This window comes from Salmo salar, chromosome ssa10, assembly GCF_905237065.1.
Source record: "Salmo salar chromosome ssa10, Ssal_v3.1, whole genome shotgun sequence".
NCBI classification, from domain to species: Eukaryota; Metazoa; Chordata; class Actinopteri; order Salmoniformes; family Salmonidae; genus Salmo; species Salmo salar.
In genome coordinates this window covers 17,230,129-17,255,506 of record NC_059451.1, presented here as the reverse complement: position 1 = coordinate 17,255,506, position 25,378 = coordinate 17,230,129, and the positions used below count along the sequence as shown (strand labels likewise).

Genomic DNA, 25,378 nt, shown 5'->3' with positions numbered 1-25,378 from the left:
ACAGGCAGCCTAATTTTTATATTTTCCTACTAATTGGTATTTTGACCAATGGCCTATAATTGGGCTAAGATCAGAATTGGGTCTGCCTGTGTAAACGTAGCTATTAATGCGCTACAGCAAACTTATATCCCCATTTTATTATAGCCTATGCATAGGCTGTCCAAGAGTATTAATCTAGTATTGTTCAATAGTATTCATCTTTTGCATGTTTTTCTATATCTTTTCATCAATGTTTAAGTGATATCTTACCATCTTTGTACGTGTGAAGTTTAACTCCAATTTAGATGAAAATTAGGTGGTCCATGTTGAACTCGTATTTTGGGTGCCATTCAAGTATGCTGCGCTATATTGTTCCGTCTGTTACTCAATGGATGTCCCCAATGCTAAATCAGAAAGTAGATGGGGGTGTTCATTTAGATCATAAGATGATGAATCTGTAGGCAAAATTACCGTAAAATATTCATTTTTATTATGAAATCCATGACACAATTTATTTCCATGGCTGTCTTTTGATATGATTACCATTACAAAGTGTATGTTCCTCTTGAAAAACGAGTACTTTTTTAACATTATCAGTAGGCCTAATACCCATTTAATCCAAAATGGAGCTGAGATACTCATAAATCTATTCAACCCTCATTACTTGATTTAAATATCTACACAAACATGATTTATGAACACTCATCCCATCATGAGATCCACAGCATGCATGGAATTCACTTTCTAGAACATAAACATAACCACATTATCTTGTTTACATAGATGGAGAAAATACATTTAAAAAGAATGTCAAATTTGTCTTTCATGTGAATTCTCAGAATTGTAAACATGTTCAGCTCTGTGAGATCCCTCCAAAACTACAGCATTTGAATTTAATTTTCATCTTACTTCTTCATCTAAATGATTCTGTCAAAAAAAGTCAAGTCTACTGAACAATCTACAGATATAATTGCTGTTGAGCTCAAATTCACAAATGTACATTATCAAAAGCAATGTAGAACTGCACCCTAGTAAACAGATTCATACATACGGAATGGAATACGGAATACATACATATGGAAAAGGCACTACTAAGTACTAGAAAGACAATGCACAGGGCCGGACTACTGCATTTGGTGCATCCAGATTTTTTTTATAGGAAAACTGCTAACTTCCTTAAAAAATGTGTCGTTTTATAATGCTATTCTATACCTTGTGTTATGAGGCTATGAGAAAATCTTGCAGTTGTAAAGTAAATTTCCTGCAATTCTACACTTTTTGCCATGGGTCAGAGAGAAGAATGTTCTGTTTTATAGCTCATCTCATGCTATTGTTCACATTTTGCCATGAGGCTGAGAGAAAAAGTTGCAGTTTTAAAGCACATTTTCTGTAATTCCACACATTTTGCTATAATATGCTATCTGGGGACCCCCGAACTTCAGGGGGCATATAAGGTCGTGCCCTGCGTGCCCGTTCTGTAAACCGACCCTGACAATGCCAAGCATACAGACATGAAGACAACAGGGACATTTCATTGGCTCTCTAAGCCAGTTCATCCTTGGGCTGGTTTATTGTTGGTGGTAGGAGAGCCGGGCTGCTGCTGGAGTCCCTCTGCCCTGTAGGGCGTGTAGTTTGGGGCAGAGGTGGGAAAGCTCATTGTGTTCTGACCCCACATAACCCCTGGCTGTGGGTTCACTCCGTACCCCTGCAGCTGGGGGCCTCCATAGGGCATCATGCCACCCGGCCCCGGGATCCATCCAGTCATGTTGGGCTGGGAAGGCCAGGGGGCCGGAGCCCCCCAGGATCCATTTAAACTGGGTGAGAGAGTTGGGGGGGGGCCTTGCTGACACCAGGGTATTGAAACAGGAGGTGAGACGAATGATGCAACAGTGATCGGCTGACCAGGGAAGGTGGGAAATATCTGAGGAACTGACAGAGACTGTGGAGATCCTTGAAGAAATCAGAAGGTATATTAAAAGTGGCAAAGCATTCTCCTTGTGATGCTAGCTATGTCCACGCTACACTTTCCGGTTCAAAAAATAGGATTGGAGTCTATTATTGCGCTGGTCATATGAACTAGAATGTAATTATTGCCTGCTTACAATGTGGACATAACTTAAAACATGTATGTCAGAGAAGCAGGTTGTTTAGTGGCGGTGGTCTGGATGGATATATACATATACTGCCTAAATTCTTAATGAGTCAAGGTTTGAAATGAAGCCATGTTACATTGCCAATGATGTGACTTTTATTATTCCAATGTTACTACCCAGCAAACAGTCAACATTCCTTGAATTTAGGTAATGTTGCAGTGTAGTCCCACAGCCTGGTCTCATAGACTAAACATAACATAGTAAATATAAATCCGGGATAATAAAATCAGATGATATGTTATGTTTGGTATAGTTACATAAGACAGATGGTTACTTAAGATAAAAGCAAAAGTAGGGTGGTTGGTTGGTGTGGATGGGTGGGCGAACATCTAGTAACTCAAAGGTTGGGAGGTCGAATCTCATAACAGACAACTTTAGCTAATTAGAAACTTTTCAAACACTTACTTCTTTTTAGCTACTTTGCAATTGCTTAGCATCAGTGGTGTAAAGTACTTAAGTAAAAATACTTTAAAGTACTACTTAAGTAGTTTTTTTTGGTATCTGTACTTTACTTTACTATTTATATTTTTGACAACTTTTACTTTACTACATTCCTAAAGAAAATAATATATTTTTTACTCCATACATTTTCCCTGACACCCAAAAGTATTCGTTACATTTTGAATGCTTATGTAACAGTGTAGGTTCCGCCCCTCTCTTCGCCCCAACCTGGGCTCGAACCAGGGACCCTTGCACACATCAACAACTGACACCCACGAAGCATCGTTACCCATCGCGCCACAAAAGCCGCAACCCTTGCAACGCAAGGGGAAACCCTACTTCAAGTCTCAGAGCGAGTGACGTCACTGATTGAAACGCTATTAGCGCGCACCACTGCTAACTAACTAGCCATTTCATATCGGTTACACTTAACAGGACAGGAAAATAGTCAAATTCACCCACTTATCAAGAGAACATCCCTGGTCATCCATACAGCCTCTGATCTGGTGGACTCACTAAACACACATGCTTAATTTGTAAATGATGTCTGTGTGTTGGAGTGTGCCCCTGGCTATCCGTTAATTTAAAAAACAAGAAAATGTGCTGTCTGGTTTTCTTAATATAAGGAATTTGAAATATTTATACTTTTACTTTTGATACTTAACTATATGTAAAACCAAAATAGTACTCAAGTATTTTACTGGGTGACTTTCACTTTTACTTCATTTTCTATTAAGGTATCTTTACTTTTACTCAAGTATGACAATTGGGTACTTTTTCCACCACTGCTTAGCATGTTAGCTAACCCTAATCCTAATCCTTTTAGCTAACCCTTCCCCTAACCTTAACCCTTTAACTAAACTCCTAAACGTAACCTTAACCCTAACCCCTAGCCTAGCTAACGTTAGCCAGCTAGCTAACGTTGGCCACCTAGCACCTAGCTAGAATTTGTAACATATCATACGTTTTTCAAATGAGTAACATATTGTACGTTTTTCTAATTCTTAACATATAATGCGAATTGTAATTCCTAACATATCATATGAAATGGTTGATGGACATCAACAAATTAATACATACCATACGAAACATAACATATCATACTAAATGTATATCTCGGATTTATGTACAGAATAATACGAAATGTTCTGAGACCAGGTTGAGTCCCAACATGGCCCTCAGGCAGCAAAGGTTATCATTAGAATATCCCATGAAAGTTATTTCTAAAACTATGATACAGATTTGCCCCTTCATTACATTTTCTGTATATCAAAGGTGACATATTAGTGATGTAATGGAGACATATTTGGAAACCTCTATCATCTGGGAAGTTCTTTAGCTTACCACTTGTATCTTTTTGAGGTGTTAACATTCTGAGAAAGTATAGGGAACCATGATATGTTTGCTGGGTAATAACTCACCTGGTTGATTCATGTCAGAGTTTTGACTGGGGAAAGTGAAGATGTCCATCAGCTCGTCCCTGGATGAGATCTGTGGGAACAAACCACAACAAGTAGACAGGATTCTGTCATCGCTGCTCAATGTAACATTCACAAAGAACAAGTCTGCCACCTGCTGAAAGTTAATGACTGGTGGGTTTGCCTAGGCCTACCATATAAAACCATATAAATTGTTAAAGTTGATAAAATACCATCAAATGTGTCCATTACCTGCTTTGGTTGCCCTGACGGAGAGCTAGGCATGGAATTTAACATTTCAAAGTCATCCAGGCCCTTCAAATGAGAAGTTAACATTATGTCCAAAGATTATCTAATTTTATATCTCATGTTGGCAATTGAGATGATGTACAGTAGCTAGAATATTTGAGTATGCAATAATATTATTTGTCAATCTATCTATCTAACTTGGTTTTACCATACAAAAACTACAACATTGGTTTGTTCCATATTAGGAAAAGGCCTTCTGCAGTTACTCACTCTCCTTACCTTTGGAGAAGCTATTTTCTCATCAAGAAGCAGTAAGGCGACAGCATCCTAGAGACATATAATAATTGAGAAGCAAGGGATTGTTATCAAAAGGCACCCTGGCCATTATAGAGACCACATATGTATATATACCAGGACATCCCTAAAATGGTTAGCAGAAAAATTGCCAATACAAACTTTTGGACAACAGTAAGTGTAGTTTATCCTCACCTCTACTGGTTTATTGACCTTTATGACTTGGTCCTCTTGTGTTACTGGGCTTTGGCAGACTTCTTTGATATCATCAAGGACAGGGTCAGCCTGTTCCATAAGAAACCAAAAGTCAATTACACTTCTGATTTGATATAGGATTTTAGCCAAGAATTCAATCATTGCACTGCTGTACAAATTAAACACACTTCTGAAAGTGCAGAGTTGAAATCTTCTATAAATCCTGCAAATGATTGAATTCCAGACAGAATTATGGTGCATGTCCAAAAGACATACTCATAATTAATATACTGTACTAACAAGATATGTATTTACTGCGATTATGGATCATCTCTGGATCTTTGGATCAGATCAAAACCACTTACCAAATTGGCCATCTTGATGTAGAACAGAGTGTAGGCGCCTTCATGATCGTAGATGTAGGAGAGGGCTCTAGGGTCTGACTCATCCTTTGTCAGGGAGTTTATCTTCCCCCTCTCGTGGTCATACTCCACAACCTATATTGTGAACACAATGGGATGACAGTGGAATGGATATAGCAGCCAGACAGTCAGCGATGTAAACATTATGTCGTCTGCAACTAGAGAGCACCTCTTGATGAAAGTGGTTATATCCGTGTAAAGAAGGCGAAGGTTAGTGTTCTAATATGGCCCTCTGTCATCCTAAGAATGTACTAGTTCTTTCAAGAGAAAAGGACAAGGTAGCCATTTGAAGGTCAGGATTTTGGGATATCTGTCATTTTCAAACATTATTACTGATATGCTGTACCTCAAAATAGCAGAAGACTGGTTTCTCTCATGGTCATTTTTCATGATATATAATAAATAACACAATTGAAAAAGAAGCAATTTCTCTGAAATGGTTCTTAAATATTATCTATAATATCAATGTGCCCACAGCATTACCTACAGCATTACATACCCCAACAAATCTGGATTAGGTCCATAATCTTATAAAATATATATATATCTTCCCAGAACTCAATCCTATTCCTCATAATTAAATCTGATAGTATGTCCTGCTTCATGTTATCGTGCCTAAGAGAGACATTAAAGTCCTTAGTTTAGTGCCCCTATATCCTCTCAGTTTACCTGGATAGTCTTCCCATCCTATCTTCTGTGGGCCTCCCACTTATTTTTCATAAATATACATTTGCGTGCTGGAAAAAAGGGCAGTTATTTCTAAATATATATCCATTATAATGTCGACATACATCAGGATTTAGACGTTCGAGCGAGGTCTGGGGTCATTTAAAAAAAAAAGTAAAATCATAATGTTTTACTAAATCCACAGACCACATTTAAATCAGAAAGCAGGCTGCAATCAATGCCTCAATTGGTCCAACCTAAATCTCAGATGCTGATGCCAGATTTACGAATATATGCATTATAGGCACGTCTGCCTGCAAAATTAGGTTTGATCTGATGAAGACTTAAGGGTTGAACCATTAAGCATTAAACTACACATGGGAGCCGAGATCACAGTTTGTGGAGTCTTGCAGTATCAGCACTGACTTACCCCAGTCCTCTCATCTAAGATTTTCACACCAGTAATGGACACCTTCAGCCACACCCTCTGCTTGTGTCGTCCCTGGTTCCTGCCTGCCACCTCCTGGCCCTGTGTTCACACCCACATGCAAACACAAACACGCACACACAATTGAGAAAAATGTGAATCTAAATTGGTATGCCTTTAGTTGTGTATATACAGTTGAAGTCGGAAGTTTACATACACTTAGGTTGGAGTCATTAAAACTCGTTTTTCAACCACTCCACAAGTTTCTTGTTAACAAACTATAGATTTGGCAAGTCGGTTAGGACATCTACTTTGTGCATGACACAAGTAATTTTTAAGTACATTTAGAAAATTTGTGGCCAGAACTGAAAAAGCGTGTGCGAGCAAGGAGGCCTACAAACCTGACTCAGTTACCAGCTCTGTATATATACAGTTGAAGTCGGAAGTTTACATACACCTTAGCCAAATACATTTAAACTCAGTTTTTCACAATTCCTCACATTTAATCCTAGTAAAAAATTCCCTGTCTTAGGTCTGTTAGGATCACCACTTTATTTTAAGAATGTGAAGAGAGAATGAGAGAATGATTTATTTCAGCTTTTATTTCTTTCATCACATTCCCAGTGAGTTAGAAGTTTACATACACTCAATTAGTATTTGGTAGCATTGCCTTTAAATTGTTTACCTTGGGTCAAACGTTTTGGGTAGCCTTCCACAACCTTCCCACAATAAGTTGGATGAATTTCGGGCCATTCCTAAATGACAGAGCTGGTGTAACTGAGTCAGGTTTGTAGGCATCCTTGCTCGCACACACTTTTTCAGTTCTGCCCACACATTTTCTATAAGATGAGGTCAGGACTTTGTGATGGCCACTCCAATACCTTGACTTTGTTGTTCTTAACCCATTTTGACACAACTTTGGAAGTATGCTTGGGGTCATTGTCCATTTGGAAGACCCATTTGCGACCAAGCTTTAACTTCCTGACTGATGTCTTGAGATGTTGCTTCAATATATCCACATAATTGTCCTTCCTCATGAAGCCATCTATTTTGTGAAGTGCACTAGTCCCTCTTGCAGCAAAGCACCCCCCACAACATGATGCTGCCATCCCCGTGCTTCACGGTTGGGATGGTGTTCTTCGGCTTGCAATCCTCCCCCTTTATCCTCCAAACATAACGATCATCATTATGGCCAAACAGTTCTATTTTTCTTTCATCAGACGAGAGGACATTTCTCCAAGAAGTACGATCTTTGTCCCCATGTGCAGTTGCAAACCGTAGGCTAGCTTTTTATGGTGGTTTTGGAGCAGTCGCTTCTTCCTTGCTGAGCGGCCTTTCAGGTTATGTCGATATAGGACTCGTTTTACTATGGATAGAGATACTTTTACACCTGTTTCCTCCAGCATCTTCACAAGGTCCTTTGCTGTTGTTCTGGGACTGATCTGCACTTTTCGCACCAAAGTATGTTCATCTCTAGGAGACAGAATGCGTCTCCTTCCTGAGCGGTATGAGGGCTGCGTGGTCCCATGGTGTTTATACTTGCATACTATTGTTTCTACAGACGAACACAGGACCTTCAGGCATTTGGAAATTGCTCCCAAGGATGAACCAGACTTGTGGAGGTCTACAATTTTTTTCTGAGGTCTTGGCTGATTTCTTTTGATTTTCCCATGATGTCAAGCAACGAGGCACTGAGTTTGAAGGTAGGCCTTGAAATACATCCACAGGTACACCTACAATTTACTCAAATGATGTCAATTAGCCTTTCAGAAGCTTCTAAAGCCATGACATCATTTTCTGGAATTTTCCAAGCTGTTTAAAGGCACAGTCAACTTAGTTTATGTAAACTTCTGACCCACTGGAATTGTGATACAGTGAATTATCAGTAAAATAATCTGTCTGTAAACAATTGTTGGAAAAATTACTTGTGTCATGCACAAAGTAGATGTCCTAACCGACTTGCCAAAAGTATAGTTTGTTAACAAGAAATTTGTGGAGTGGTTGAAAAACGAGTTTTAATGACTCCAACATAAGTGCATGTAAACTTCCGACTTCAACTGTATATATATATATATATATATACACATATGTGTGTGTGTGTCTTTAATGTCTATGTGAATGTTTTAAAATGTATGTAAATTGTAAAATGTTTTTGTCTGTGATGTCTTTTTCATTATGTGTCGGACCCCAGGAAGACTAGCTGTCGAGAAGATATTTTTGGAAACAAACAGGATATCATTTTCTCATATGATAGCTGACACTAACTGACCACATAACTTCCTCATTCTAGTGACTGATGACACATCTAACATCGCTACTTTCAATAAATGGCTATGTACAGCAAGAAATAGAGTGGACTCTTTCCCACAGTCTGCTCTACCTTGAGTTTCATCATGGAGTCCAAACACATCTTATCTCCCTGGGCCGCTGGGACGTAGTCCACGCCAATTAGCTTGGCCTTATAGCGAACCCCATCTCCTTGGAAACGAGAGATCCCATCAGATGGCGGCTTGGGTACTGGGGGGCCTGAGAACATGAGGGAGTAAATGAGGCATAACGGGGATGACAGTGGAACTAACCACAGGACCATTGGACTTAACCCACCACAACATGAGTCAGTCAGGGAGTTAGTGGTTGCTCCCACAGACAGTGAGTACTATAGTGGTTTATGCTGATGCTGAGGCAGCATTTGGCTCATCCAAGAGAGAGCTCCTGACTATCCTTGTAGCCTAGTAGTCAATGTTTTATTTTCATGCTTCCTGGAATCGCAATGACCTGTTTATGGGTGTGAGAGAGAGTGTATTTGTGACAAAGGTTGGATTTTTAACCAGTCTGGTCTCATAGACTTGACGTAACATAGTAAAGGACAATCCGGGACTCTCAAATTAGTATGATATGTTATGTTTGGTATGGTTGCATAAGACAGAAGGTTACTTGAGGCAAAAATGAAAGTAGGGTGGTTGGTCAGGGTGGATGGGTGGACAAATAGCTCGAAAGTCTGGCAACTGGGTTGCTGCAACCCAAAGGTTGTGTGTTCAAATCTCATTACAGACAACTTTAGCATTATAGCCAATTAGCAACTTTGTACCATATTCTACTAAGACTTGAGGATTCTATAAAACATTGGTTGCATAGAACTGTGAAGTACAAATTTCTTGAGCATTTATTTGTGAGAATGATAAAATTGGCATTTTATGGCAGCACAAAATTCGAACTCATCAAAAGTGATACAATTCTACAAAAACTAACTTTGCTCTTATTGGTTAATTTTTAACATATTTGAGGTTTATGAATAACAAACAATGTAGTAAATACAACATTTATGTTTACATTTTGGCTAAGATTCTCCTAGTCGTGTGTGTTTGCTTAAACAAATGTTTTTGTATTCAGAAACACCTAATGAGATCAGCTACAGCACCCGATGTCACAGGAAGGCCAAAAAGATAATCAAGGACATCAACCACCCAAGCCACTGACTGTTCACCCCGTTACCATTCTGAAAGCAAGGTCAGTACAGGTGCATCAAAGCTGGCACCGAGAGACTGAAAAACAGCTTCTATCTCAAGGCCATCAGACTGTTAAACAGCCATCACTAGCACATTAGAGGCTGCTGCCTATAGGCATAGACTAGAAATCACTGGCCACTTTAAGGAATGGAACACTAGTCACTTTAATTATGTTTACATATCTGGCATTACTCATCTCATATGTATATACTGTATTCTATACTATTCTACGGTATCTTAGTCACTTAATAATGTTTACAAATCTTGCATTAATCATCTCAAATGTATATACTGTATTCTATACTATTCTACGGTATCTTAGTCACTTAATGTTACATATCTGGCATTACTCATCTCATATGTATATACTGTATTCTATACTATTTTACTGTATCTTAGTCCGTTCCGCTCTGACATCGCTCATCCATATGTATATAGTCTTAGTTCATTGCTACTTAGATTTGTGGGTATTGGGTATATGTTGTGTAATTTGTTAGATATTACTTGTTAGATATTACTGCACTGTCGGAGCTAGAAGCACAAGCATTTCGCTACACCTGCAATAACATCTGCTAATCTCGTGTATGTGACCAATAAAATTTGATTTGATGTTGATTTTAAGACATTCAGGGCCAGTTTGCGGGACACAGTTTAGAATCTCCACTGATAGTTTTTTAGTTCAGGACTAATTTTAACTCTGTGTCCTGGAAAGGAACCCTCAATGACCAGTAATTTATCAGTTTATTAATCTAAAGAGCCATCTCTCAGCCTCTTGTAAATACCCTACTAGTTTGTAAAACATTCAAGTAGTATTACGTAATATTCAGTAATAATATGCATGCTAACTGCCAAAAGTAATGGAAAATTACATTTCAGGAAAAAAACATAACATCTATTTACTCTGGTAAATTACTTTCCAGAAGAAACTAGATTAATTTCAGCAGTGGTAGATCGGACCCATGATACTTAGAATGGACACAGTCCCTTACCCCTCTTGTTGGAGGACAGCCAGCCAGTCTTGACGGGTCCTTGTCTTGGAGCTGGACAGCTCGCAGCTGCCTTGCAAACCTCTTGGTCTGTCTCCATAATGATGTGCTGCTTGCAACTGTTTAGAAATGTAATAGGGGATAGAGATATTACGAGAGAAGCTCAATCTGCTTCAAAAACACATCATATGTAATTCAGTGGAAGACTACACGTTAGAACAAAACCTGGACATTGCCAAAAAAGTAGAGATTGGACAAATTAATTCAGTCTAGGTAAATGCTGAAAGTAGATAGCTGTACTTATAAGTAATTAGAACATTTGCAATATAAACATACATGAAGGATCGTTTCAACAAACCTCATTAAAACCTTTCATTAGTCATTTAACAATGTAAATCTCTTTCTCCCTGTCCAAGCCTTGAGAAAGACATACATCTCACCTGCTAAGGATGTTGTTCCTTTCTACTCTTTGGCTCGACTCGAGCCTCAAAGCCGTGTGAAATGTCTTGGAGCCAAAGGTCAGAAAGATGCCTCGCTGGTGATGTATTAACATCCGCTGGCGTTGCAATAAAATACTTTTGAACTCTTCAACGGAGTTGCTGTAATTCCCACCAACAGCATAATCTTTCAGGTGATATTGACATCAGTAATGAAAGAAGTAACAATCGAAAGGTCATAAGGGCTAAACTGGTGTAGCAATGCTAAGCCAGTCTTACCACATATTAAATAGAATGAAAATGTCAGGTGGTCAGCTCAAAAACACACTGGAATGTTGAAGCCCATCTCCCATACTACTCATACACAGAGTATACAGCATTTACAGTGCCTTCAGAAAGTATTCAGACCCCTTGACTTTTTCCACATTTTGTTACATAACAGCCTCATTCTTACATTTCTTCCTCAGCAATCTACACAAAATATCCCATAATGACAAGATTTTTAGAAATGCTGTTCCACCTCTTTAGCCGGGTGGGAATCCCGAACGAGTTCCTGAGTTTATGAGTTTATGGTGGTCGAGTGGTTCAATAAAACACTCAAATAAATGTTGCGGAAGGTCATCGAGCAGGACGGGAAGAACTGGGACCAGCTACTACCCCACCTAATGTTCTCAATCTGAGAATTACCCTAGTCCTCCACTGGTTTTTCCCCTTTCGAACTCCTCTATGGGAGGAGGCCACGCAGCCTACTGGACCTCGCCAAGGAGGTCTGGGAAGCCCAACCGACCCACTTACGCAGCGTGGTCAAGCACGTGGAGACGATGAAGAAGCGGATGACAGCCATATAGCCAGTGGTAAGGGAACATATGGAGAAGGCCCAACGCGCCCAAGCCCAGGGGCCTGTTGCACAAAAGTAGAATTAAGACATCCGGGATAAATGACTCAGCTGAGCTCAATGAAGCCAAAACATGTGCGTCCAGGCTTAATTGGTTGCACAAAGACCAAGCCAGGATGAGCAGACACGGATTCATTAAGCCAGGTGAAACCAATCCTGGATAGGTGCGCGCTCACGGCTCACTCAAATAGACCCCGCCACAGATCACAGATTAACTGATTTACCATGGCAACTAGAGCCGCGTACTTTTCCCCGTCGGAAGCACAAATCCTCATGGAGGCATACGAGGAGGTAAAATATATAATTAAGAAGAAAGGCAACACCGCCAGAGTGATAAAGCAAAGAGAAAAAGCGTGGCAAAGTATTGCAGACCGCCTGAATGCGTAAGTAGTGCACAATTACACAGTCACCGCTCCGCTGAAACATCACAATTACAATTCAAATATTTAATTCACATCTCCAAAAATGCAGTTGTACTGTAATTATGAAACGGTTAAATTTTTAATTGAAATGCACTACAGATATGAGTGAAATTGTGTAAAGTAACTCCATCACACTGTATAAAGCTATGATAGATTTTTTGATATTTTTACTGAAAACAAGACAAAAATACCAAGTAATTTTTTGCAGTGTGACTCCATTAAATGTGTGTGTGTGTGTGTGTGTGTGTGTAGATTAAACATGAACGGGCCAAAACGGACATGGCAGCAGGTCAAAATCAAGTACAAGAACATTCTGCAGAATGGTATGGTCCCTGACTAATATTTAACAAAGCACAAGCATATATTGTACCCAGAAGGTGCCTGCTCACACATTGTCTGTACTGTTTTAGCAGTGAAAAAGAATACCCACAGACAAGGCACGGGTGGTGGGTCACCAAAGGCTGACCTTACCCCAGCAGAGGACATGGCCTTGGAGCTAAATAAAGGCAGGCCCGTCTTAGAGGGGATCCCTGGGGGGAAAGAGACGAGCATAGGTTCCTCCCAAGATGCCACCCGCTTCATTCAAGGTATGTCCTTCCATCTCTACATGGGATACAACCACATTCATATTGAATCAATTTGGACTGTCTGACTTTGGTTTACCTATTGCCTTGCAGTGTCTGGCAGCACTGTGTTCCTGTTAGAGCCACCAGCACAAGCACCAGACGATGCTGATCCAGTGAGTACTCCATCAAAGGCATACTGTAGGCCTGGCATGTCTTGTCTACTAGCTTCAATATGAATCCGATTAAATGTGATAGGGTGAAGGCCCCAGTGCAGCAGCAACAGCACATGATGGAGACGATGATGAGGAGGAGACCATCTCTCTGGATTCCAGAAGGCATGAGGTATCATGTTAAGACTGTGAAAGTACTATTTACTCTACAATGGTGAGGAGTCCTCATCAAAATCAAAAAATCTAATTTCTTTTACAGGACCCAGATGCTATACAGTGGGAAAACCAGCCTGGCAACATAGTGCGTATTAATAAAAGGACACCACATCCTGCCAAATTCCAGCTGCGCTAATTGTATTGTGTTCACAGAGCTCACAAGCTATCAGAAAGTTGTATGGCAACCACCTCCGGCGCCAAATAGAACTGGCAGACATAGACATTCAGTACAAGAAGAAAAAGATGGAAAATCTTGCACTGGAGTCCGAAATAAAAAGAGGACAATTAGGAAACTGGACCTTGAAATAAAAAAACTTGAGAGGGAGGTGAGATATGCCTTCAATGTACACTGTATGCTAACTGTAACACAAATGTATTAATCATTATTTTTCTTTCCTCCCCCAGCTCCAAGAAGATGACACAGCTCAAAATAAAAATTAGGTATATTCTCGTAAAGTCAAGTGAGCCATGACATATGAGCTCTTATTGTGAGCACACAGGACGGTGGCATCTTTCTAAGGTTTTTTTATTTTCCCAGCAATCAGTACAACCAAGTCATCGTTATAAGGCATCGCCCTCTTTTGCCCACCCCCCAGCACCAGGTGTGGCCACTAGCCTATATGAAGGCCCAAAATTGTGTGTTCCTTTCTGCTCTGACAATGGCATGCCCATTCGTGCGAGATGTGGTGGATGAAGAAGCACTTGTGCTGAGGAGAGCCTTCAGGCGAGAAAGGGTCTTCAGGGACCGGTTGGACCCACTGGCCTTCCCTGATGACCATCTATATGAAAGATACAGGTTTTCTGCAGATGGCATCAGGTATCTATGCAGACTACTGGGTCCCAGGATTAAGCACCGCACTGCACGGAGCCATGCACTGAGTGTGGAGCAAATGGTTTGTGTGGCCTTGCGCTTTTTTTCTAGTGGAGCCTTCCTGTACTCAGTGGGGGATGCAGAACAGCTGAACAAGGCCACAATTTGCCGCACAATAAGGAGTGTGTGTCTGGCTATCAAAGCATTAGCAGATGTCTTCATCTCCTTCCCTGGCCACAGAAGACTCTGTGACATCAAAGAGGAGTTCTATAGGATTGCAGGTAAGAGGATCTACAAATTACAGGACAACTGTTAACACATAGTAGGATACTCATTACTTTGTGTGACAGGTTTCCCCAATGTCATTGGTGCAGTGGACTGCACACACATAAGGATAAAAGCCCCCTCAGGTGCCCATGAGGCCGATTTTGTGAATAGGAAATCCTTTCACAGCATTAATGTTCAGGTGAACATAACTTTTTGATATTGTCCATTGACGAACACTCTGCATTGCCAGTGATGTGCATTGATTGGTGTAATATTCCTCATCTTATGATTTCAGATGGTCTGCAATGCTGACTGTGTGATCAGCAATGTTGTGGCAAAATGGCCTGGCTCAGTCCATGACTCCAGAATCTTTCGGGCCTCTGAAATCTATCAGTGCCTATCACAAGGTAAGCCACACAACCCCTATTTATAACCATCATGGCTGTGTCAAGAATATCACTGTGTTTATGAGGTAGTAATGATGAGATTTTGTGTTGACAGGTGAATTCTCTGGTGTGCTGCTGGGAGACAGGGGGTATGGCTGCCAGCCTTTTCTCCTGACACCTTTCACAGACCCCCAGGAAGCACAGCAGGCCTACAACCATGCCCATGCCAGGACCAGGGCCAGAGTTGAAATGACCTTTGGCCTCCTGAAGGCACGCTTTCACTGCCTTCACAAATTAAGGGTCAGCCCTGTTAGGGCATGTGATATTACTGTGGCTTGTGCTGTCCTCCACAATGTGGCCTGCCTGAGGAAGGAGAGGGCCCCCAGAGTGCCACCAGCCATGGACTGGGACAATCCGGCAATCTTCCCTGATGACGACAGTGGTCGGCTGCTGAGGGACCAATATGTGTTGAATTATTTTAGTTAGTATGTGTGCTTTCAATTTTGGTTAAATATGTCCTGCGGTGGCAGAGGAATTGGGTTTTTTTGGGTTCGTTTTTTTACGAATTTGGCCTCTTATGATGTTTGTGCGGTATACTGTGTGTAATACAAGGCTGCAGGGAGGCTACTGCATCCATTCATTTGTCTGTTCAGTTGATGTGTATGGATTTGTCCTGCATTTATTTTAGTGTGCAGACATGCAGGGTGTGTTATATACAGACCTTTGAATGTGTATGTATCATTTTGTATAATATGCTTGGATTCTGTGCTTTCCATCTTGTAGTCACTGTGACTTCAGTTTCGAAAGGAGCTGATGGTTTACCTGCTTTGTTTTGTCCTTATTCAATAAAGGAACATAATGTTACACATTGTGTTTTTATATTCATATGGAATGTGTATTTGTTTATATGACAGAGTACTAGGGCCACACTGAAGAAAAAGGATAAAGTCATAAATTTATGAGGCTGGTTCTTTCTGCAGAAAAGCTACATATTGTTTTTACAGTTTTGATACTTATGACAATGTGATACTTAATATTCTGGCACATCAGCATGTCTTTGTTTATGAAACCATACTGAAGTACAATTTCACGAAATGCCCCACATCTGTCATTTTAACAACTGTCCTCCTTTAAAACAACCGGTTACAATATTATTACTTGTGTTTTTTTCCCCTCTGTGGCCCTAATATTCTATCATTTTATATATAGCCTTATAGTCTATGGGAAACTGTAAATTATCTAATGATAGCAACATAATCTAAAAATTATTTTTTATCCAAAATCATTGAAATTAATGATCACAAACGTTTAAATAATGACAGTGGGTCTAGTTATGTGATAACAATGTATAGTGAGCAGTGAAATAACTATTGGTTTCCATTTGTGGTGACTGCTGACTGACATTAGGGATGAGATTAAATAGATCCTGGAATTTAGCCTGGTCTGGAGCAGGCTAGCTCCACAGAATAAATCTCCATGGTAATTTATACCATAACATATCCTCCTGCCCCCTATCCATCTTTAGTGCAACCGGATTACGGATCAATTGAGCCAGGATCACCAAGATATCCTGGCTTAATCCCTTATCCTAGTTTTGTGCAACAGGCCCCTGGTCTACAATCGGGGAACCCAGCCCCGAGAATTCCAGGTGGGAGACAGGGTGTTCCTGAGTTGGTCTTAATCCCCACAGCCAAAAGTAAGTTACTGGCAACGTGGCACAGGCCATACGAGGTGATAGAGAAGCTAGGACCTGTCAATTACCGCGTACGGCAGCCGGGGAGATGGAAACCCCGACAGATTTACCACGTGGACCTGTTGAAGAAGTGGCACAAGAGGACAGCCTTGGCCGTGTTATGGTCGGGTCCCAGGACGCCAACGGTACCAGTGGTGGTCCTGAGCAATCAGGACCTCGACCCGGCCCAGAAGCAAGAGCTCAGGAAGCTCGTTGATCGGAACATGGCGGTGTTCTCCGAGAAGCCGGTCCACACGACCCTCATTGAACACCACATCCGTACCCGTTCTGGGGAAACGGTACGAAAGAATCCATATCGGATTCCTGAGGCCCGAAGTAAGGGGGTCGTTGAAGAGTTCCACAGTGCATGGTGCAGCCCCATCATGTTGGTGCCCAAACGGGACGGTAGCCTGCGCTTCTGTAATGATTTCCGGGGTGTGAACGACATCAGCTTGTTCGACGCCTACCCCATGCCAAGGGTGGACGAGCTCATCGACCGATTGGGAAAGGCCCGGTACATCAGCACCCTTGACCTGATTAAAGGATATTGGCAGGTACCGTTGGCAGCCTCCTCCCGGGGGAAGACGCCATTTTCGACACCAGACGGACTATATCAGTACCGGGTGCTCCTGTTCAGTCTCCACAGAGCCCCGCCCACATTCCAGCTCCTGATGGACAAAGTACTTCGATCCCACCAGCAGTACGCAGCGGCCTATTTGGATGATATCATCATCCACAGCCAAGGTTGAGAAGAGCACCTGACGCGCCTCCAGGAAGTGCTGGACGCGCTCAGACAAGCCGGGTTGACAGCGAACCCCAAGAAATGCAAACTAGTGTTCGAGGAGGTGGAGTACCTGGGGTATTTGATCTGACAGGGGAACGTCAAGCCCCAGGAGAGGAAGGTTCATGCGGTACCTGACTGGTCCGTTCCACGTACCAAGACACAGCTCAAGTCCTTCCTGGGACTGGCAGGATACTATAGCCGGTTTATCCCCAACTTTGCGGCTATAGCTTCCCCCCTCACCGATCTAACCAGGGCCCGCCTCCCGAAAACAGTGAAAAGGACAGACAAGACAGAAGCGGCGTTCAGGCGCCTGAAGGAAGCACTGTGCTCCCATCCAATTCTCGTAACACCCCATTTCCAGCTGCCGATGTTGGTCCAGACGGATGCATGTGACACGGGACTAGGGGCCGTTATGTCCCAGATACACGATGGGGAAGAGCAACCCATCATGTACATAAGCCGAAAGCTGATACCCAGAGAGAAAAAGTACTCTATTGTTGAGAAAGAATGTCTAGCGGTGAAGTGGGCGCTAGACACTCTCAAGTATTACCTGTTAGGTACCAACTTCACCCTGGTCACGGACCATGCTCCCCTGGTCTGGATGGCCAGGGGAAAGGACACAAACGATCGGTTCACCAGGTGGTTCTTGTCCCTTCAACGCTTCTCTTTTTCTGTTGTGCACAGGTCAGAGGCGAAGCATGGAAAAGCGGATGCCCTATCGAGAAGGGAGACATACGTCGGACTGATGACAATCCCCTCCCCGACAGAGCTAAGGGGGGGCAAAAGGGCAGCACGCAGGAGAAGGGACTGGAGGAAGAAAGGTTACTCCCTTATAGTTGGGGACGGTTCCAGAGGTAAAAGGAGGGAGTTCAATTTTTGTTCACCACAGGATACAGCAAGACACGGAGCATAGAAGACGGTATCCCGGAGAGGGTCTCATGGGGGAGACCTTTTCTTTTGGTTTGTTATTCAAATAAACACCCTTGAAACCGAGCTAATCCTACTCTGTCCGTGTCTGATCTGTGTAAACGTTTTGACCAAACCCCCTGGTATGCCACAAGATATATATATATATATATATATATATATATATACCTTATTTACATAAGTATTCAGACCCTTTGCTATGAGATTCGAAATTGAGCTCTGATGGATCCTGTTTCCATTGATCATCCTTAAGATGTTCCTACAATTTGATTGGAGTCCACCTGTGATAAATTAAATTGATTGGAAATGATTTGGAAAGGCACACACCTGTCTATATAAGGTCCCACAGTTGACAATGCATGTCAGAGCAAAAACCAAGCCATTAGGTCGAAGGAATTGTCCGTAGAGATCAGAGACAGGATTGTGTCAAGGCACAGATCTGGGGAAGGGTACCAAAAATGTCTTAAAAGTCCCCAAGAACACAGTGGCCTCCATGATTCTTAAATGGAAGAAGTTTCGAACCACCAAGACTTTTCATAGAGCTGGTCACCCGGCCAACCTGAGCAATCGAGGGAGAAGGGCCTTGGTCAGGGAGGTGACCAAGAACCCAATGGTCACTCTGACAGAGCTCTAGAGTTCTTCTGTGGAGATGGGAGAACCTTCCAGACAGACAACCATCTCTGCGGCACTCCACCAATCAGGCCTTTATTGTAGAGTGGCTAGACGGAAGCCACTCCTCAGTAAAAGGCACATGACAGCCTGCTTGGAGTTTGCCAAAAGGCACCTGAAGGACTCTCAGACCATGAGAAACAAGATTCTCTGGTCTGACGAAACCAAGATTGAACTCTTTGGCCTGAATGGGGTATTGTGTGTAGATTGATGAGGGGAAAAAACAATTGAATACATTTTTGAATAAGGCTGTAACGTAAAAAATTTTGAAAAAAGTCAAGGGGTCTGAACACTTTCTGAATGCACTGTATCTGTAAGGACCGACACCGGGGATGAGAAGCAGGTACGGGGAGTCAAATATTTAATAGGAACAGACAGGTAACAGGACAGAAACATCGTCAGCACACGGGTATACAAGGACATATGAACATTAATGCAGAAGCAGGGAACAGAGCCGGGCACCAGACAGATATAGGGAAGGTAACGACAGAGGAGATTGAGTCCAGGTGAGTCCAATAATCACTGACGCGCGTGACGGGGGGAAGACAGGTGTGCGTAATGATGATGGCAGGAGTGCGTAATGCTGGGGAGCCTGGTGCCCTCGAGCGCCTGGAAGGAAGAGCGGGAGCAGCCGTGACAGTATCAATTTCAAGTGGTGATGACATCTTAAAATTGGCTTTATCATGCAAATGTATGAACATGAAAATCTACTGTCCAGTCTTAACTCATGTTATGGTTGGGCATAACAGCACAATGGTCAGTATCAACGCATGCAAATTCTTCTAGGGAGATCTATAAGGCAGGTAGGCCGTAGACAGGTAGCCTAGTGGTTCGAGCGTTGGGCCAGATCTAATCCCCGAACTGACAAGGTAAAAATCTGTCATTCTGCCCCTGAGCAAGGCAGTGGACATGGATGTCGACTATGGCAACCCCCCGCACCTTTCTGATTCAGAGGGGTTGGGTTAAATGCAGAAGTCAAATTTCAGTTGAATGCATTCAGGTGTACAACTGACTAGGTATCCCCCTTTCCTTATACAGAATACAATATTATCCATCTGACAAAGTACATGAAATGGCATGCAAATGGTTAATTTTGAATACTAAACTGAACACCATGCCATACTGGTATACATACAGTAAATACCACTCAGATGAAACAATCTGATCTGTAGAGCAAACGTAAAGAAAAGACACGTAGGCCTACATGTAGTATGACTATGCAATGGGTGTACAAAACATTAATAACAGCATCCCTGAACATTATGAACAGCCCCCCTCCCCCCCTTTTTTGCTCTCAAAATAGCCTCAGTTCAGTGGGGCATGGACTCTACATGGCTTCGAAAGCGTTCCACAGGGATGCTGGCCCATGTTGACTCTAATGCTTCCCACAGTTGTTTCAAGTTGGCTGGATGTCCTTTAGGTGGTGGACCATTCTTGATACACACGGAACACTGTTGACCGTGGAAAACCCAGCAGCATTGCCGTTCTTGACACAAACCGGTGTGCCTGGGTCCTACTACCGTACCACTTTCAAAGGCACTTAAATCTTTTGTCTTGCCCATTCATGCTCTGAATGGCACACACACACAATCCATGTCTCAATTGTCTCAAGGCTTAGAAAATCCTTCTTTAACCTGTCTCCTCCCATTCATCTACACTGATTGAAGTAGATTTAACAAGTGACATCAATAAGCGACCATAGCTTTCACTTGGATTCACCTGGTCGGTCTATATGATGGAAATGTAACAAGTCTTCAATAAACCTTCAAACACATGGCCCATAATATGTCATTATAAGTTATAACAAGCCCAAGAGTTTACAGTGCTCCTAGGAAATGTACATGACACATACCGTATATAAAAAAAGACTAGCAAGTTATCAGTAGCCCAGCTTATGAATTCAAAATGGATTAAATAGATTTTTTCTCACCCATCTACGCACATTACCCCATAAACACAAAGTGAAAACATGTTTTTAGAAAATGTTGCATATTTATTGAAATGAAATACAGAAATATTTTGTACAATATTTGCATATTATTCTTTAAAAAAATCTTCAAGCTCTGTCAAGTTGGTTGTTGATCATTGCGAGGCAGCCATTTTCAAGTCTTGCCATAGATTTTTAAGCCGATTTAAGGGTGTGTTCATAAATTCAATCTGGAGTGCTCAGAGAGCGTGCTCAGAGTGCGTTCTGGGCGTTCGTAAATTCAGAGTGTTGTCAGATTGTACATTAGTATATTCAGAGCGTTTCGCTCTTGGAGCGTTCAGAGCACACACTGGACGCTCTGGCTGAGGACTAGGGTTGATCTGAGCGTTCTGACCTCACAACAGCAGTCAAGCACCCAAGCTAACTGGCTAACGTTGGCTAGCTACTTCCAGACACAAATGAGAGAACACCTCACTCTGACCATTTTACTCACCATAGTAGAGCTGGCTAGGCTGTTTTCATGTTATCCAGAGCATTGGTGACTGTAACTGTGCTGCTGGCAACAATTTAATTATGATTTTTTTGCAGACGTTTACTGACACCGGCCATATTCAACGGGTGTGGAGCATTTGTAAATTCAGCAGTTATTCTGCGCTCTGGCACACTCAGACGAGGGTACTCTGAAATCGGAGTAGATAGCCAGTGATTTTTCCGTACGCACCCTAAGTCAAAACTGTAACTAGGCCACTCAAGAATATTCAATGTTGTCTTCGTAAGCTACTACAGTGTATATTTGGCCTTGTGTTTTAGGTTATTGAATTAGTCTCCCATTGTTTGTTGGGAAGCAGACTGAACCAGATTTTTCTCTAGGATTCTGCCTGTGCTTAGCTCTATTCCATTTATTTTTATTAAAAAAACTTGCTAGTCTTGCCAATGATAAGCATACAGTATCCATAACATGATGCAGCCACCACTATTCTCAAAAATATGAAGAGTGATACTCAGTGATGTTTTGGATTTGTCCCAAACATAACGCTTTGAAAACTGTCTTCTGCCCCTCCCAAAAGATAGAATTTGTAGATAATTGGCCCTCTTTCTGGGACTCACCCACAAACAGGACCAAGCCTGGCCTGCTGAGGAGTGATGGACTCCATCCTCACTGCAGGGGTGGGGTCTCATCTTATCTATGAACATAGACAGAGCTCTAACTCCTCTAGCTCCACAATGAGACAAAGTGCAGGCCAGGCAGCAGGCTGTTAGCCAGCCTCCCAGCTTAGTGGAGTCTGCCACTAGCACAATCAGCATAGTCAGCTCGGGTATCCCCATTGAGACCTTGTCTGTGCCTCGATCTAGGTTGAGCAAAACAAAACATGGAGGTGTTCGCCTTAGCAATCTCACTGGAATAAAGACCTCCTCCATTCCTGTCATTATTGAAAGAGATTGTGATGTCTCACATCTCAAAATAGGGTTTCTTAATGTCAGATCCCTCACTTCTAAGGCAGTCATAGTCAATTAACGAATCACTGATCATAATCTTTATGTGATTGGCCTGACTGAAAAATAGCTCATGCCTGATATATTTAGTGTGTTAAATGAGTCCTCTCCTCCTGGATAAACTAGTGACCATATCCCCCGCGCATCCTTCAAAGGCAGAGGTGTTGCTAACATTTATGATAGCAAATTTCAATTTACCAACAACAACAAAAAGACAGCGTTTTCATCTTTTGAGCTTTTAGTCATGAAATCTATGCAGCCTACTCAATCACTTTTTATAGCTACTGTTTACAGGCCTCCTGGGCCGTATACAGTGTTCCTCACAGAGTTCCCTGAATTCCTATCGGACCTTGTAGTCATGTCAGATAATATACACATTTTTGGTGATTCACATGGAAAAGTCTACAGACCCACTCCAAAAGGCTTTCGGAGCCATCATTGACTCAGTGGGTTTTGTCCAACATGTCTCCGGACCTGCTCATTGCCACACTCATACCCTGGATCTAGTTTTGTCCCGTGGAATAAATATTGTGGATCTAAATGTTTTTCCTCATAATCCTGGACTATCGGACCACCATGTTATTACGTTTGCAATCACAACAAATAATCTGCTCAGACCCCAACCCAGGATCATCAAAAGCCGTGCTATAAATTCTCGGACAACCCAAAGATTCCTAGATGTCCTTCCAGACTTCCTCCATCTACCCAAGGATGTTGGAGTACAAAAATCTGTTAATCCCCTAACTGAGGATATTAATTTAACCTTGCGTAATACCCTAGATGCAGTCACACCCCTAAACACCAAAAACATTTGTCACAAGAAATTTGCTCCCTGGTATACGGAAAATACCAGAGCCCTGAAGCAAGCTTCCAGAAAATTGGACCGGAAATGGTGCTCCACCGAACTCGAAGTCTTCTGACTAGCTTTGAAAGACAGTAACGTGCAGTATCGAAGAGCCCTCACTGCTGCTCAATCATCTTATTTTTCCAACCTAATTGAGGTGAGTAAGAACACTTCAGCAGTGATAAATTCATGAACTTCTTTAATGAAAAGATCATACAAATTACGGACTCCACTTTGAATCTGCGTATTTCTCCAAAACTCAGTTATCCTGAGTCTGCACAGAATTGCCTGGACCTAGGATCAATGGAGACGCTCAAGTTTTTTTTATCCTGTATCTCTTGGCACATTCATGAAAATAGTCATGGCCTCTAAACCGTCAAGCTGCATACTGGACCCTATTCCAACTATACTACTGAAAGAGCTACTTCCTGTGCTTGGTCCTCCTATGTTGAACATAATAAATGGCTCCCTATCCACCGGATGTGTACCAAATAAAGCCTCTCTTGAAAAAGCCAAACATCGACCGGGATTTCTTTTTTAACTATCGGCCTATATTGAATCTCGCATTCCTCTCTCTGCCTTCCTGAAGACAAATAATGTATATGAAATGCTTCAGTTGGGTTTTTGACCCCATCATAGCACTGAGATTGCATTCGTGAAGGTGGTAAATTACCTTTAATTGGCGTCAGACCAAGGTTCTGCATCTGTCATTGTGCTCCTAGACCTTTGTGCTGATTTTGACACCATCGATCACCACATTCTTTTGGAGAGATTAGAAACCCTAATTGGTCTACATGGACAAGTTCTTGCCTGGTTTCGATCTTGTCTGTCGGAAAGATATCAGTTTGTTTCTGTGGATGGTTTGTCCTCTGACAAATCAATTGTACATTTCAGCGTTCCTCAAGGTTCCATTTTAGGACCACTATTGTTTTCACTATATATTCTACCTCTTGGTGATGTAATTCGGAAATACAATGTCAACTTTCACTGCTATGCGGACAACACACAGCTGTACATTTCAATGAAACATGGTGAAGCCCCAAAATTGCCTACCCTGGAAGCCTGTGTTTCAGACATAAGGAAGTGGATGGCGGCAAATGTTTCACTTTTAAACTCGGACAAAACAGAGACACCCCAAGATACAAATAGATCTGCTGTTGGATCTGACAATTAATCTTGATGGTTGTACATTCGTCTCAAATAAAACTGTGAAGGACCTCGGTGTTACTCTGGACTCTGAGCTCTCTTTTGACGAACATATCAAGAATATTTAAAGGACAGCTTTTTTCCGTCTTCGTAACATTGCAAAAACCAAAAACTTTTTGTCAAAAAATTATGCAGAAAGGCTAATCCATGCTTTTGTCACTTCTAGATTAAACTACTGCAATGCTCTACTCTCCGGCTACCCGGATAAAGCACAAAATAAACTTCAGTTAGTGCTAAACACGAATGCTAGAATCCTGACTAGAATCAAAACAAAGTATCATATTACTCCAGTGCTAGCCTCTCTACATTGGCTTCCTGTTAAGGTTAGGGCTGATTTCAAGGTTCTACTGCTAACCTACAAAGCATTGTATGGGCTTGCTCCTACCTGTCTCTCCGATTTGGTCTTGCCGTACATACCTACACGTACGCTATGGTCACAAGACGCAGGCCTCCTTATTATTCTTTAGAATTTCTATAGCAAACAGCTGGAGGCAGGGCTTTCTCCTATAGAGCTCCATTTTTATGGAATGGTCTGCCTATCCATGTGAGAAACGCAGTCTCGGTCTCAACCTTTAAGTCTTTACTGAAGACTCATCTCTTCAGTAGATCCTATGATTGAGTGTGGTCTGTCCAGTTTTGCGCCCCCTCGGGCTTGTGCGGTGGAGGAGATCTATACTCAGCCTTGTCTCAGGGTAGTAAGTTGGTGGTCTGTTGATATCCCTCTAGTGGTGTGGGGGCTGTGCTTTGGTAAAATAGGTGGGGTTATATCCTGCCTGGTTGGCCCTGTCCGGGGGTATTGTTGGACGGGGTCACAGTGTCCCGCGACCCACCCCTGTCTCAGTCTCCAATATCTATGCTGCAATAGTCTATCTGCCAGTGGGCTAGGGTC

At 42.0% G+C, this 25,378-nt stretch overlaps 1 protein-coding gene across 3 annotated transcripts; it reads right to left on the bottom strand.

Annotated features, from left to right (window-relative positions):
- Window positions 1-446: 446 nt before the first annotated feature.
- On the bottom strand, window positions 447-11,371 carry LOC106613644 (disabled homolog 2). 3 transcript variants are annotated; one of them, XM_014216124.2, is made up of 10 exons: window positions 11,177-11,371; window positions 10,740-10,855; window positions 8,625-8,770; window positions 6,248-6,346; window positions 5,095-5,226; window positions 4,730-4,819; window positions 4,511-4,567; window positions 4,244-4,306; window positions 3,995-4,064; window positions 447-1,929 (listed from the first exon to the last, which is right to left on the bottom strand). In XM_014216124.2, exons 1-10 carry the CDS (start codon window positions 11,287-11,289, stop codon window positions 1,532-1,534), a joined length of 1,284 nt encoding a protein of 427 aa, XP_014071599.1. In that variant the 5' UTR covers window positions 11,290-11,371; the 3' UTR covers window positions 447-1,531. The 3 variants fall into 3 exon arrangements, with proteins under 3 accessions (XP_014071599.1, XP_014071600.1, XP_014071601.1); XM_014216125.2 differs by having other exon boundaries at window positions 4,520-4,567; window positions 11,177-11,367; XM_014216126.2 differs by having other exon boundaries at window positions 11,095-11,191.
- Between the last annotated feature and the right edge of the window lie 14,007 nt (window positions 11,372-25,378).

What these genes read in the sequence shown, in the direction of transcription:
- LOC106613644 (XM_014216124.2), bottom strand. Translation starts at nt 11,289, where the DNA reads ATGTTAATACATCACCAGCGAGGCATCTTTCTGACCTTTGGCTCCAAG. An exon ending in TCTTAGATGAGAGGACTGGG is followed by an intron (nt 5,227 to 6,247) that starts GTAAGTCAGTGC and finishes TTCACAATATAG; the next exon opens with GTTGTGGAGTATGACCACGA. An exon ending in CGTCAGGGCAACCAAAGCAG is followed by an intron (nt 4,065 to 4,243) that starts GTAATGGACACA and finishes TTGTTCCCACAG; the next exon opens with ATCTCATCCAGGGACGAGCT.